The 15,029-nt window shown below is 38.7% G+C and overlaps 1 protein-coding gene across 1 annotated transcript in view; it reads right to left on the bottom strand.

Moving 5' to 3' along the window:
* Positions 1–15,029, bottom strand: part of THADA (thyroid adenoma associated) — a 151,778-nt gene that overhangs the window by 102,399 nt on the left and 34,350 nt on the right. The window contains exons 15-19 of the mRNA XM_008578920.1: positions 12,589–12,740; positions 10,036–10,108; positions 6,176–6,311; positions 5,748–5,884; positions 1,686–1,844 (exon numbers count right to left, since the gene is read on the bottom strand). Of these exons, the coding sequence (XP_008577142.1) occupies positions 1,686–1,844; positions 5,748–5,884; positions 6,176–6,311; positions 10,036–10,108; positions 12,589–12,740 (657 nt within the window). The remainder of the gene's footprint in view (positions 1–1,685; positions 1,845–5,747; positions 5,885–6,175; positions 6,312–10,035; positions 10,109–12,588; positions 12,741–15,029) is intronic.

Raw genomic sequence — 15,029 nt, 5'->3', positions numbered from 1 at the left:
GAGTTGAAGAGGGCGGGGCGGGGCGGGGGGGCCAGGTATAGGGGCGCAACTTGGGAAGCGCGGCGGGCGCTCCCGCCCAAGGGTTCGGATCCCACATACAGACCGGTTCCCGCTCACTGGCTGAGCGAGGCACGGGAACAGCTCCGAGGGTTGCGATCCCGTTGCCGGTCCCCGGTCCGGTACGGGGGCAACACTGAGGGTTGCGATCCGTTGCCGGACACGGAAAAAAAAAAAAAAAAAAAAAAAAAAAAAAAAAAAAAGCCCACTAAACTAAAAGGACAAGTGGGTATAAAAGGATATATACTAACGGGGGAAGAAGAGGAATCGGGGAGAAAATGGAGGACTTTAATTCACTTTTAATTCATACTTACCTCTTTTTTGTTTGAAACTATTACAATAAGCATGTATTTATATATTTTATGTGTCACTTTAAAAATATAATCACAGAGAGAATTTTTTGCGAGACAATATCCCCATCTAGTGGAGAATGTAGAATATGTAATAAATCACTAAGAAATTATTGCTTCTGATGACTTTTTACAGCATTAGAGAAAATTCAGTAACAACTAATGATAAAACTAGCTATAAGAACTCAAATTCGGGATGCTTGATACAACAAAGAAGCTCACATTTTACTAAGTAATAAGCTTCGTTTCCTTTAAGAGGCTGCTTTAGTTTAAGAACTCCCACAGCAGACAACAATGAACCACACTGCTGGGGGCTGGTTCATCATGCGTCACTGCTCTTACATCACTTGGGCTGTCAAGACCATAGCTATAGCACTCAAACGCTTTTTGTTGTAGCACCTTATATGCTGCACTGGGGCACATCATTTTTGATAAAAATTCATACCTAAAACCAAATCATTCCCAAAACCAAATTTTATTTTTATTTATTTATTTGACACATAGTTTATCTTTGTCTCTGCCTGCTGTGCAGTAAGCTTCATTCTCCAGCTCCTCAAGGTGGCCTCTGGCATCTGCACACTCAACCCACATGGTGACAAAATGGTCTCAGAAGCTCCATTCTTTTCCTCGCACATTCAAGGACAGTGAAGTATGCCTCTTTTCTATCAAAATCCTAAGCTTCTCTCTGATTAGTCTAGCTTAGGTCACTTGATCATTCCTGAAGCAACCCCTGGCCCCAGAAAAACGAGATGTGCTCCATCCTGGAGCTAGGCAAGGAGCCCCGTTCAGACAACAGGAGAGTGAGGAATGAGTATATACAGACAGACAAAATCTAGGGTGCTCACACTATGGAGGCAAAGTAAGAAGGTCCACCTCACAGAGGTTAGGAGCATTGCGTAATGACAGGGTCAGACCTGTCTCCAAGAGATGTAGGTTCAGCACAAAACAAGTGGCAGAAGCTTATCCCTTAACACTAGAGTTCTGGCTTGCACCTTGAGGCTTGTTCAACCCATTTTCTGTGCACACTAAACTTTGACCTCCTCTTCCTTTTGACTCACTACATTTTATTTTTCACATAAGTCTTTCCCATTAGCCTGGCAATTCCTTTAAGTTTAAGGTCAGGAGCTGTGCCCAAAATCAAATTTTAAAAAAACTTTATTTTCTACAAATCTTTTGCACAGATATGCAGCCTCTGATTTACTATATAAAAAGGGCACTCTGTACATTTTACTTGTTACTTAAATACTAATTATAATATCAATTTTATTTATATGCTACCTTTGACTTCTGCAGAAATATCAATACTGGACACACTGGCATTCAAGTCCTCCAAATCAAAGTTATCACATTCTTTCAAGATTTTGGTTTGGTTGAAGTAATCATTAGTATCTCGTGGCTGAATCTCATTTAGAATCATCTGTAAGCGGCTTGCTGACTCTGAGGGAGAGAAACGAGACTACATGGAACCCCAGTTCCACATCACACGCAGACTTCCCTTGGGGGTACTTGCCCTCAAAAATCCTGTTAATTTTCAATCCTGGTAATCAGCTATATTAGAAAGGATTCACAGGGTGGACAACGTAAAAATTATTTATATAGAATCTTCATGATGTTTCAGTGTGCTTTTAAAATACTGCAACTTAGGCTGAAGATACAACAGAAAACACAAATGAAACTGTCTACAAGACAAAGTCTGCCATCTTATTTACGCTGCTTTTCTTAGTGTTATCTAAGAATCTCAAATACAGTACTCAATCATGCCAAATAACTGCAATAAACTTCAATAAATTTTGTCTTAAGAGGTTGTTTCCCTATCTACAAAATAAGTTATTTTAACTATGATTTACAGTCCTAGAATTACACTAAACTTCATTTTTATTCCCTATGCACTCACTGGATTAGAACATGCAAACCCCATGAATGCAACATTTTGCTCACTGCTGAGCTCCCAATGCCTAGAACAGAGGCAGAGGTTCAGTAACATGGGTTCATGGCGGAGGTTCAATAACATGAGTTGAAGAAATGAAAGAATGGCTAGGTAATGAGTTAGCCAGGCTCAGATTTAAAAAAACAAAAAGCAAAAATGTTGGGAAAATAGAATAGTTTGGTCAGGGCCCTCACCTCGGGTCCAGTTGGGTGTGGTTCAGCATCCTTTGTAAGCAAATTGTGTGTATGTGTGGAGCTAATGAGAGAGAGAGAGACAGAGAGAGACAGAGAGCGAGAGAGCGAGAGCGAGAGTGAGCGTGTGAGTGCATGCACACACGGTCATACTTTCCAACCTGCAGCTTCCAAGGACCTTTTGGCCGGTTACCTAGCTTATAGACCTGTGTGTGGGGTCTGTGACCCAGTCTGTGAATGGGCTTGAGGGGTCTGTGAAAGCCAGACCCAACCCTAGCTTGACAATCGGCCCAGTTGGTGCAGGATTACCAGCAGGTAGAAGAGCCCAACAACTGGCATGGTCGCCTAGCTTTATACAAAACAAAAGAAAACAAAACAAAAACAGAAACTGGTAATCATCTGAAATCAACAAATCAAAGAACAAGTATTTATTTCACAAATATTATCAATACTTATATTTTAGATATCATGGAAATACAGAGACTTTAATTGCTATCATAATGATTCAACCAACATCTTATGTTTATATGTTTCTTCCCTAGAATTTTGCCAAAAGCAAACAAATTTCAACAGCCATGAAGAAGTAACACTGGCCACCCTCCCCCCCCAAAAAAAAGACATGCAAAGATCAAGGAGAAAAGAGAAAAAATCAGAATAAAATTTTAAGAATCTTATCCATTCATAGTATGGCTTTCAGGGGAGGCTTTTTTCAAAGAATTCACAATGCATGGCAGATAACATGGGTAAGAAAGAGGAAATATGGAGACAATCTGAGGAAAAAAGACAAGGCAAAATTAAGGACGTGTCTGTGGGCCAAAGACACTTCTTGAGACCAACTGATATCTTAAAACACTTTAATAACAAACAAAACACTTTAATAACAAACAAAATGAAGAGCTTTTTACCTAGCCATTCACTCATTTCTACAACCCATGTTGCTGAATTTCTGCCATGACCTGTTTCTGTTCTAGGCACTGGCAACTCAGCAGTGAACAAAGTGTTGCTGGCTCTGCAGGTTCTACCCACAATAGGTGACAGAAATAGTCAAGATTTCTCATCCAGAATACACTGTACTTGCATGATCCAAATATTAGCTATAAGATTGCATGTTCCTTATTCTCATGCACTATTTAAATAGGAAAACTAAAGTATCAAAATTTGGTATTTACCCTTTGTACCTGATGCAAGCCACAGCAGCAGGAAGCTACTTTCTTTGCTTTTATGTTCTAAATTTGTAGCTCTAATAATTTGCATTGCTGATTTAACTTTTAATAGCTGGAGGCATGGCAGAGTACCTGTAGTCTTTGAATCAAACTCAAAGATGCAATGACAATTTGATGTGATACTGTTTTATTGTGATTCACTTCCATGTAAAAAGCGGTACTGGTCTCCTAAATATTGTAGCCCAATATTCTAGTGAGTCTTTAATTTAAAATAGCTGAAATAAGATTTTTAATTTTAAAATACAAAGTCTAAGTGTACCCACTAGATGTCAGTATTAGGAAAAATGCAGTGTAACATATGTAAAATCATAGCCAGAAGCAATCTGAGAGATTTACTCTAACAAGCAAACTGACTTGTGTAAGGTCATACTTTTTGTGATAGTCAAGACTAGAAATCAAGTTTCCCGATTTCCATTCCATAGTTTGTTTATGTCACATTTGTTTATGTTAAATAACTGCATGTAATTTACTACACTAAAATTAAAATACATTGATCTTGACATCTGCAAAAAAAAATTTTTTGGCATTTAGACTAACATCAACCAAAATAAGTAAATCAATCTGTGTCTCAGCAGCATGAACCATCACTGATCTTACAATTCATTTTTAGTAAAGAACAAACCCTAACATTTTCTTTGCAAAACACGCATCTCCAGGTTACTTCAATTATCCGCCCAAGGTATTTCAGTGTATGTTACAGTGTGTGTTTATGATGTATCAGTTTGTTTTTCATACAAGCTTTTCACTTACACTCCAACATGCATTTACAAACTTAATTTATACACCAAATGTAAATTTACTTAATGATTTCCAAAGGAGCACTCCATGTTAGTATATACCTTTAACAACAAATCCCTTCTGGCCTGTTATAGTATAGGCACATGCCACCTAGGGAATCCCAGGCACTGAGCTTAGTTCCTATCCTTTAAAGCATTGCTGGCCCATTGATTTATTCATCATCAACAAATATTTATTGTGTATCTACTTCTATCAGGCACTGTGCTAACCTCAAGGGAGGAAAACATAGACAGGATCCCTGTTACATTACAATTCTATGAAAGAAAGTTCCATGGGAAGAGTATAGTAGTAAAAAACAGGCTGGAGAGGTAGCAAAAGATAAGCATTTACAGGACCCGGTCTAAGGTCACTGAAGTGTTTCAAAGAAGGAGAGGTTAGAGTGTGGCAGGGCACAAAGGTTAAGTAAAGATTCTGTGTAACCTGATAAATCATATGATTAGAAAATATTACTTTGGATGTAGCAAGAAGGAATGGGAAGGAAAAAAGAGCAGATGCAGGGAAATATATGAGGAGGCCCTGGAGCAATCCAAATAAGAAAGGATATGTGCCTGGAGAAGGTGAGAAGATGCAGATAAAAAGAAAAGAGATCTAAGGGATATTTAAGCAGTGACACTGAAGGAATGTGGAGATGGGCTGGATATGAGGAGCAAGGGAGAGATGTCAAGCAGCCCTAGGCTCCTGACTGGCATAAACAGATCTTTTGTAGGACCATTCAGAAAGAGGCAGGGGATGGGAGGGAAAAGGCAGATGAGAGTTCATGGGTTCAATTTGGGCATGTTGAATCTCTTTTTTTTTAAATAAATGGTCCTTGTATATCAAATGTTCCTTGCCCATTCCATACTCCTAACAAGTTGCCTTCTCTGACTGAACTCCATCAATTGACTATCTTGCTAATTTATATTGCCTGCTCCTCTGCTCCCAGCAACTACCTGGTAAGCTGTATTCTGAAATAATAATATCATAAAACGCAATTTACCCTGGGAGAGGAGGTAGCTTGACAATCACCTGTTTTGGGGGTTTTCTGAGGCTATTTTTTTGACAGTTAAAAATATTACTAAACAAGCAGAAATACCACAAACAATAATTTCTTCTTTTTCCCTCAATTTAGCTTTTGTATCTACCCAAAGAAATTAGGGGGGAAAAAAGGAGAGAAAAATATAACAGTCATACCACAGCACTCTAGCATTCCTTGTTTGCTGACCTGAATCAGTGTCCATTGGGATGAGGCCTTCAGGGGAGGAACTCTGAATGACTGGAGACACCACGGCAGAAAGCCTGTAGGACAGCAAAAGGAGCTTCTCCACCACTGGTCTCCACTCACTCACCAACTGCAGGCTGCTGCAACAAGGACGTTAGGAAAATTTATACTAAAAGCAAACAAAGATCACATTTTAAAAATGGAATTAACAGATAAAAGGAGTTGAAAGAATTTGTGTTTTAAACTGTGCAATATATAAAATATTTGAGACATATAAAAATATGTACATATATGTAGGTTTTTAAATATAATTTTCAATTCTCTTCAAGGCAATAGACTACATTCCTTTCCCAGGACACATTCCAATAAGAGGCTAAAGCTCAGCAATTAGTGTTATTTCTGAGACAAGAGACAGCTGTGGATATACTTACTTTAGAGATAACTTCTGCAAAGCTCCTGTTATACAGTGAACTCGCCCATACATTGGAAATAATGCTGCTGCCTGCAGCAGAGAATTTTCAGCCTGAGTTACTTCTTCCTCAAGATTTTCTATCAGGCATTTGATAACTAGAAAAAGCAAAAAGACAACTGAAGTCATACCAGTTTTAAAACACATTTATACATTTGTGAACAGCGGAATAATTCCCAAGAAAACACCCAACTCAAGTGAACTTTATACTACAGGTTTTGAATCAAAAAGAGATCTTTCAAGGTTATCCAGCCTGTTACCCATTTCTAGTCAAGGTAGAACTGAGTTTCTTTGACTAACTGCCTGGATCCATCACAGCACTCACCTCTGAAGCATTCTTCCTAGACATCTTGCTAGGGTACCAAACCTCAAGCCCATGTAGCATGTGCTATTTGAACAGCAGGTGGCTTTTTAAAATAACAGTTTTACTGAGATATAATTCGCATACCATGCAATTCATAGTTTTAAAGTACACACGTCAATGGTTATAGTCACAGGTATGTGCAACCAGCACCACAGTCAAGTTTAGAACATTTTCACTGCCTCCCACTGAAAAAATACCTTATCTATAAGCAGTCTCTCTTCTCCCTGCACCTGTACCATTAGTAGGCAACTACTAGTTTATTTTCTGTCTCTATATATTTGCCCATTCTGGACATGTCATACGAATGGAATCATAAATATATGGTCTTTTGTGACTGACTTCTTTTACTTGGTACAATGTGTTCAAAGTTTATCCATGCTGCATCATGTATCACTTTATTCCTTCTTATAGCTGAATTATGGTCCACTATATGAATGTAACACATTTTACTTACCCATTCATCAGTTAATAGACATGTGGACTGTTTCCACTTTTGGCCATTACAAGTAATGCTGCTTTAAACATTCTTGTGCAAGTTTTTGTTTGGACATATGCTTTCACATTTCTTGGATATATGCTTGTTATGATCTGAATGTTTGCATCTCCCCTAGTATTGATAATATTAAAGCCCAAACCCCCAATGTGATGGCATTTGAAGATGGAGCCTTTGGGAGGTGATCAGATTTAGATGAGGTCATGAGGGTAAGACCCAGGTGATGTCATTAGTGTCCTTATAAAAAGAAAGGAGATCAAATTGCTCTCTCTGCCACATGAGCACAAAGCAAGAAGGTGCCATCTGAGAGCCAGAAAAAAGGCCCTTACCAGGAACTGAATCTGCCAGCACCTTGATTCCCAGGCTTCAGAACTGTGAGAAATAAATGTCTGTGTTTAAGCCACCGAATCCATGGCATTCTCTTATAGCAGTCCAAGCTAAGATAATGCCTAAAAGTGGAACTGTGGAGCCATATAACTCTATTTATCTTTCTGAGGAACTGCCAGACTGCTTTCCAAAGCAAATGTACTGTTTTACAATCCCACCAGCAGTGTATGAGGGTTCCACTTCCTCCACATCTTCATCAATACTTGTTATTACCTTTTTTATTTTTTATCATAGCCATCCTACTGGGTATAAAGTGCTTCCTCACGGTGATTTTGACTTGCATTCCTTTATTTTTTTTTTTAAAGATGACTGGTAAGGGGATCTTAACCCTTGACTTGGTGTTGTCAGAACCATGCTCTCCCAAGTGAGCTAACCGGCCATCCCTATATAGGGATCCGAACCTGTGGCGTTGGTGTTATCAGCACCATACTCTCCCAAGTGAGCTAACCGGCCATCCCTATATAGGGATCCGAACCTGTGGCGTTGGTGTTATCAGCACCATACTCTCCCAAGTGAGCCACGGGCCGGCCCTGACTTGCATCCCTTTAAAGGCCAATGATGTTGAGCATCTTTTCATGTGCTCATTGTTCAAATCTTCTTTGGAGAAATGTCTATTCAGATTCCTTGTCCGTTTTTTAATTTGGTCATGTCCTCTTATTAATGAGTTGTGAAAGTTCTTCATATATTCTAGATACAAATTTCTAATCAGGTATAGGATTTACAAATACAGTATCTCATTTTTCAGCTTGTCTTTTCACTTTTGTGATAGGATCCTTTAAAACACAAGCTTTAAATTTTAATGAAGTCCAATTTATCTTTTTTTTTTTGGTTTTTTGCTTATGCTTTGGGAGTCATATCCAAGAAACTATTGCTTAAACCAAGATCACAGATCACAGAGACTGACAGTCATGTTTTCTTCTAAGAGTTTTATAGTTTTAGCTCTTACACTTAGGTCTCTGGTCCATTTTGAGCTAATTTTGTATATGGTATGATGTAGTGGACCCAATTTCATACTTTTATATATGGATATCCAGTTATTTCCAGCCCAGAAGATGACATTTCACAGAAGGGGAAAAGTGAAAGACTTGTAAGCATGTGAAAAGATAATTACATTAATAATCAGAAAAATGCAAGATGAAACCACAATGAGATACCATTTTATATTCTACAAATTTTTAAAATATGACAGTAGATAATTATGGTGATGATTTGATGCATCACAACTCATCATTTTTTGGTGAGTGTGTAACTTGAAAACTTATTTGACATCATCTCATAAAGTTGAAGATTCACATACTTCACGACCAGGTTATTTCACTTTTTTGCTTACCATTAAACTCTTAGAAACATGAATTAGAAGAGAGAGAGAGAGAGATAAGATCTATACGAGAATGTTCACATTGGCGTTATTTACTTAGGAAAAAAAAGTCTATCAACAAGAGAATGGATTAATAAATTGTGGTAAATTTGTATGATGCATATGGTACTTGTGAGATAAAATTCAAAAATCAAGGGCTGGCTGGTTAGCTCAGTTGACTGAAGTGAGGTGTTATAACACCAGGGTCACAGGTTTGGATCCCCGGACACTAGCCAACCACCAAAACAAAACCAAATCATGTAAAACTAAATAACATATCATTTAATTATATATACACAGGTGATAAAACTATAAAGAAAGACTATAAAAAATTAATAAAAATACACAGTAGGGGGGCCGGCCCGGTGGCGCACTCAGTAGAGTGCGGCGCTTGGGAGTGCGGCGGCGCTCCTGCCGAGGGTTCAGATCCCATATAGAGACCGGTCCGCTCACTGGTTTAGCGCGGTGTGGGCGCGACACCGAGGGTTGCGATCCCGTTGCCGGTCGCGGTACGGGCACGACACCAAGGGTTGCGATCCTGTTACCGGTCACGAAAAAAGACAAAAAGGAAAAAAAAAAAAAAATACACAGTAGGATAAAGGAGAGGCTTCAAAGATATAGATGCTGTTATACTTAAGCTGAGTGTTATCACTTAGCTTGTAAACAAAATGTAAAGTTTTATATTATTGCTATTTAAACCTTATATATTTAAATATTCTTTACATGTTTGAAATATTTCATAAAGTACTAAAATGTCTTGAGTTGAAAGCCTTTATGTACAGCATGCATTCCCCAGTTCACCGCAATTGCAGTCCTCTCCCACCGCCTTATCGGGGTCTCCTTTTGAATCCAGCACTGAAGCAATTCTAGTGGGCAAGGATCACTCTCCACGGTGCTATCCTCTCTATCCCCAGATCAATGGCTGCATTTCCACCATAACTATTTGTGGCCTCCTACTTTTCTCCCATTACTGGTTCTCTTTTTCATGGCTTTTTCCACCACCTTGGGAAGAATAATTTTCAATTTCTCTACATCTAACCTCCTTTGTTTCCTACAAAAGACCATATCTGTCCTTATTCCCTAAAACTTCTAAATTAAAGATTAGATTATAAACATCCACTCAACAGGCTGTCCTAAAGAAGACAAAACAAAGGACAGTTCACTGTAACAGTCAAGAAAAGGCTCTAGGCTGACAACAGGAGATATGAGTTCTAGCCCAACTCCATAGTTGACAAGCTCCATGTTTTCCATTCTGGAAGTCAGAGTTTGATTGCTCAATAATGTTCTGATTCAACTAGGATTATAATATAATATAAGGAAAAAAATCATCACAAACAATTTTGAAATTGATTATGGGTAACAAATATTTAATGATATCTTATAATATCAGAATAGTAGATATCAAATGTACTGATTCAAAAATCCTTTTAAATTTAATTAAATTTAAATTTATTCCTATTTAAATTCTTTGCCATTTGACATGTGTGATTTTCTGTTTCCTAAAAAACTTTAAAATAGTGGTCCGAGGCTCAAACTAAATATTAGAAAGAACCAGTTAAGTACATAAGCCCTTTTTATTGTTTTTTTTTAAAGATGACCAGTAAGGGGATCTTAACTCTTTGACTTGGTGTTGTCAGCACCACGCTCTCCCAAGTGAGCCACAGGCCAGCCCAATAAGCCATTTTTTTTTTCCTTTTTTGTCTTTTTTACTGACTGGCAACGGGATCACAACCCTCGGTGTCGCGCCCGTACCAGGGACCGGCAACGGGATCGCAACCCTCGGTGTTGCGCCCGCACCACGCTCAGCCAGTGAGCGGGAACCGGTCTCCACATGGGATCCGAACCCTCGGCGGGAGCACTGCCACACTCCCAAGCGGTGCACTCTCCAGTGCACCACCGGGCCAGCCCTAAGCCATTTTTTTAACTGACAGTAAGTCCCTGAACCGCTTTACTAACCAATTAGTAAGAAATAATAATTAGCCTTTAAAGCCTAAAATATCTTTGTGTGATTATCTTAGATCAATCAAAATATAAAGACCTAGAATGTAGCTCCACAAAAAGAAGGACAGTAAACTAGGCAAGTAGTAAAGTCATATATTAGAAAGATATGCCATCTAAAATATGTTTATAAAGGTCTTTAGAGAGATTAAGTTAGCATTTGAAAAGTGCTTTAAATTTAACTATATTAAAAAATTAACTATATATTACACAGGGTACACTTAAAGAAAAGCTTTGAAAATATATAATTATTATTTAAAATCTTAAATGCTTATTCCTATGACCATTTTACTAATATGCAAGCCAGACCAGATAGTACAACCAAAATCCTATACCAAGCCATATGTGGTACTAAATTTCTTGAATTCTATGGTTAATGTCTATTTACCAAGCACATGTTTATCAAATTAGAGATGCAGAAACCCCCTAAGAGCCCTTCGTAGTTTATGTAAGGCCCATGTCTTTCCTATATGTGCCATATCATACCTTCATTCCAGGTACTCTCAAAATATTTGCCAGGAATGAGGTACAGCTATATATATGTTACAAGGCTATACGTGATGAATAGTAAGGGGGGTGGGGGGATAGACAGAGAAAGACAAAGTCTTTTATTTACAAACTCTATATGGTACAAAAGTTAGCAGCCTGAGCACCAAAGAACCTTCTGCTCACTAGGGCACCTAAAAGACCACAGGCATAGGTAGATACTGGAAAGCAACTCCCAAACTAAAACCTAAGTCAGAAAACATGCTCTGAGATCTTACAATGTCATCTGGAAGCTACAGAAACAGACACTGTGCTCTCTGGCACATGCTCCTACAGAATCCCATTGCATTTACAAGCTATCCTGCCCTACATACAACCTAATGGCTGGAGCCCCGACCATGGCTCAGCTGCAGCATGTGCCATTGGCCTCTATAGAGCTCTAAGAGAAAGCTGTTAGCAAAGCACTAGAGCCAATACTCTGCTGGTGACCTAAAAGCACAAGAAGAAGCCTCAAGAGCAGGGTTAAGAACCTGAGCTAGGGGGTCCCTTGCAAACTCGTTTCCATGCTGTGCCTTCACTCCCAAGCCCATCTTTGGTTTCTAACCTAAGGTGGGAAGAGCAAGGTGTCAGGAAGAAAGCAGGGGCTGGGGTAGAGCGCCTAGGGAAAGAACTGTTGTTAACCTGAAGTATTCTGAGTTTCAGTCTCAGTTTAGCTATTGCTTGTTGGAAGACCAGAAACACATACTCTACCTCATTTACGCTCAGCCTCCCAGTCTACTAAGCAGGGAGATTATCTCAAAATACTCAAGTTACTGTAAGTGATGTGCTTTGATCAAATATTACATGTCCAAGGGAATTGGGCAGACCACAGTTAACTGAAATCTACCAATAATCTTGTAAACAATAAAACCTAATGCTTCCTATACCTCCCTTTTTACCAAAGCAATAATAAAAGCAAAGCTCACAGATTTGGGCTTTGTTTTCTTTTACAACAATAATCTTGTAAACAATAAAACCTAATGCTTCCTATACCTCCCTTTTTACCAAAGCAATAAAAAAAGCAAAGCTCACAGATTTGGGCTTTGTTTTCTTTTACAACATTTCCTCTTTTCCCATCAACCCAAAACAGGAGAGAGGTACTTGTAATAATTGAAAGAAACAGTCAAAGGAGAGACATGAAAGGCAGATGCAAAGAGCCTATATAACCCTCAGACTGCTTTATCAGCTGCTAAAATAGAAAGTTTTCTTGCATATATCACAATTATATTTAAATAGGAAAAGTCCAAATACCTTAAATTGTATAGCTGTTTTTGATAACTTCATCAAAAGATCAAATGCTAAAATTTTCACTTCTTCGAAAGTGCTGGTAAAACATTCCATTAGTGTCTGGAAACGACGAATGTCAACATCATGACTCAGCTGATACACTGTTTGGCCTCTACCTTAAAAACAAAACAAAAAGCTTCACAGAATAAAAGGAAAAGAAAATAACCTTCTAAAGTTATTTGGCCAAACTTATAGGAAATTAGTACAAAAATTCTCACTTCATACTTTACCCACAATATAAAAGAATAACTTTTCCATTAATTCATTTCTTAAAACGACAAATAATAAGTAATACAGTTCTTTGAATAGGAAATAGACATTTTTAAAAATTTTTTAAACCATCCCATCATCTTTCAAAAAGTATTACATAAAAGATTCCTAAGTTATTTTTTTAAATTTTTTAAACTAAACAAATTTAGGAACACATCTTTTTAAAAAATCTTCACAAAACTTCTTGACCGAATTAAATATACACCCTGAAACAATAAAACTTCCATCCAGAGTCTGACCATATCTCAGAACAAACTGACACAGAATGATCAGTATGATGACATATCCTAATAGACTTCCTGGACATCAAGGATAAAGAAGGAGTCTTTTGGCCATTCAGGCAAAAATTCAATTCATCTACAAAACAGAAAAAATCAGACTGGCTTCACTCTTCATCCTAACAGTGCTATAGAAGATAATGGAGCAATGCTTACAAAATCCTCAGGGAAAGAAGGTGTCAAGAAGTTCATATATTAAACTCCTATGCAAGTGTAAGAGCAACAGAAACATTTTTGAATATGCAAGAAACTAATAACTACTTATCTCCAAAAACTCTTCTCAGAGAAAGAGGAATTTCAGCCAACCAAGAGGAGAAAAGAAAATACATCACAAAAGAATGATGGCAATCACTGAATCCATTTAACTCTAGAATTAAGACTAAACAACTGTGGAAATACAGGTTTCACAGAAGAATGTGTAAAACATTTAGGAACACTTAACAAATTAATCCTTAAGAAGAACTGAAAACATTTCTATGCTTACTTAAATTGAAGAATGATGTTAAATATAAATCAGGATATGAGTTTCTTATTTAATCTTAACTCACAAGTTAGTACAACACTGGGAAGTTCCTAGAGCAGGCAACTTAAGTTTTTGTCACTTCCTTCATACCTCTGCTCTAATTTGCTTCTCCTTTTCCTATTTGAATGCCTTTTATTTTTCTTATATAATTGCCCCAGCTAGAACTTTCAATTAACAATGGTGAAAAGCAGTGATGAAAGAGGGCTTCTGTGTCTTCTTCCTGATCTCAGAATAAAAGTTTTTAGTCTTTCACCATTAAGCATGGTGTTAGCTATGGGGTTTTCACAAATGTCCTTCATCATATTAAGGAAGTTCCTTCCTATTCCTAGCTTGCTGAGTTTTTTTTGTTTATGTTTTTTTCTTTTAATCATAAAAGGGTGTTGGATTTTGTCAAATTCTTTTTCTGCATCAATGAGATGACCATGTAGTTTTTCCCTTCATCGAATGGGACAAATTATATTCAGCATTATTCTTATGTTGACCTAACCTTGCATTACTGGGATAAATTCCAATTAGTGTATAAAAATTTTAATATGCTGTTGGATTTGTTTGCTCATATGTTGTTAAGGATTTTTGCTTCTACATTCATAAGGGATACAGGTCTGCAGGTTTCTTTTCTTGTAGTGTCATTGGCTTTCATACAAAGATAATGATGGTCTCATAGAAAGAGTTAAAAGGTATTCTTTCAAACTCCATCCCCAGCCCCGCCAAGTGCGTGCTGATCAGAGAGGTGCCCAGCCAGAGAGGCCCAAGATCCTCAGAGACTACACGCCCTGTGGTGCCAGTGTGCGACCCAGCAGCTAGGCCTTGCCGCCGCCACCCGACTCCATCCCCAGCCCTACCGAGTGCGCCCCGATCAGAGAGGCGCCCAGCAGGAGAAACCCAGGATCTGCAGAGACCACACACCCTGTGGTGCCAGCATGCGACCAAGCAGGTAGGCCTTGCCAACACCGCCCGATTCCATCCCCAACCCAGCCGAGTGTGTGCTGACCAAAGAGGCGCCTCCCCTGAGAGGCCCAAGATCTGAGGCAACCACGCACCCGAGGCACTAGTGGGCAACCGAGCAGATGCTGAGGCAGCCATACCAAATTGGCAGTCCCAGCAGCATCCTAGCCAGACAATAGTGTCAAACCAGTGGACCATGAAATCTCCTGCCACAATGACTAAACAAAGGAAAGATACCAGAAATATGAAAAATCAAGAAAGTATACCACCAAAGGGTAATAACTCTCAAAATCTAGATCCCATAGGGCCGGCCCGGTGGCGCACTGCTACAGTGCACCGCTTGGGAGTGCGGCTGGCGCTCCCGCCAAGGGTTCGGATCCCACATACAG

This window comes from Galeopterus variegatus, unplaced genomic scaffold (assembly GCF_000696425.1).
Source record: "Galeopterus variegatus unplaced genomic scaffold, G_variegatus-3.0.2 Scaffold1782, whole genome shotgun sequence".
NCBI classification, from domain to species: domain Eukaryota; kingdom Metazoa; phylum Chordata; class Mammalia; order Dermoptera; family Cynocephalidae; genus Galeopterus; species Galeopterus variegatus.
Note: the sequence above shows the minus strand (reverse complement) of the source record. Positions and strands in the feature narration are given on the sequence as shown.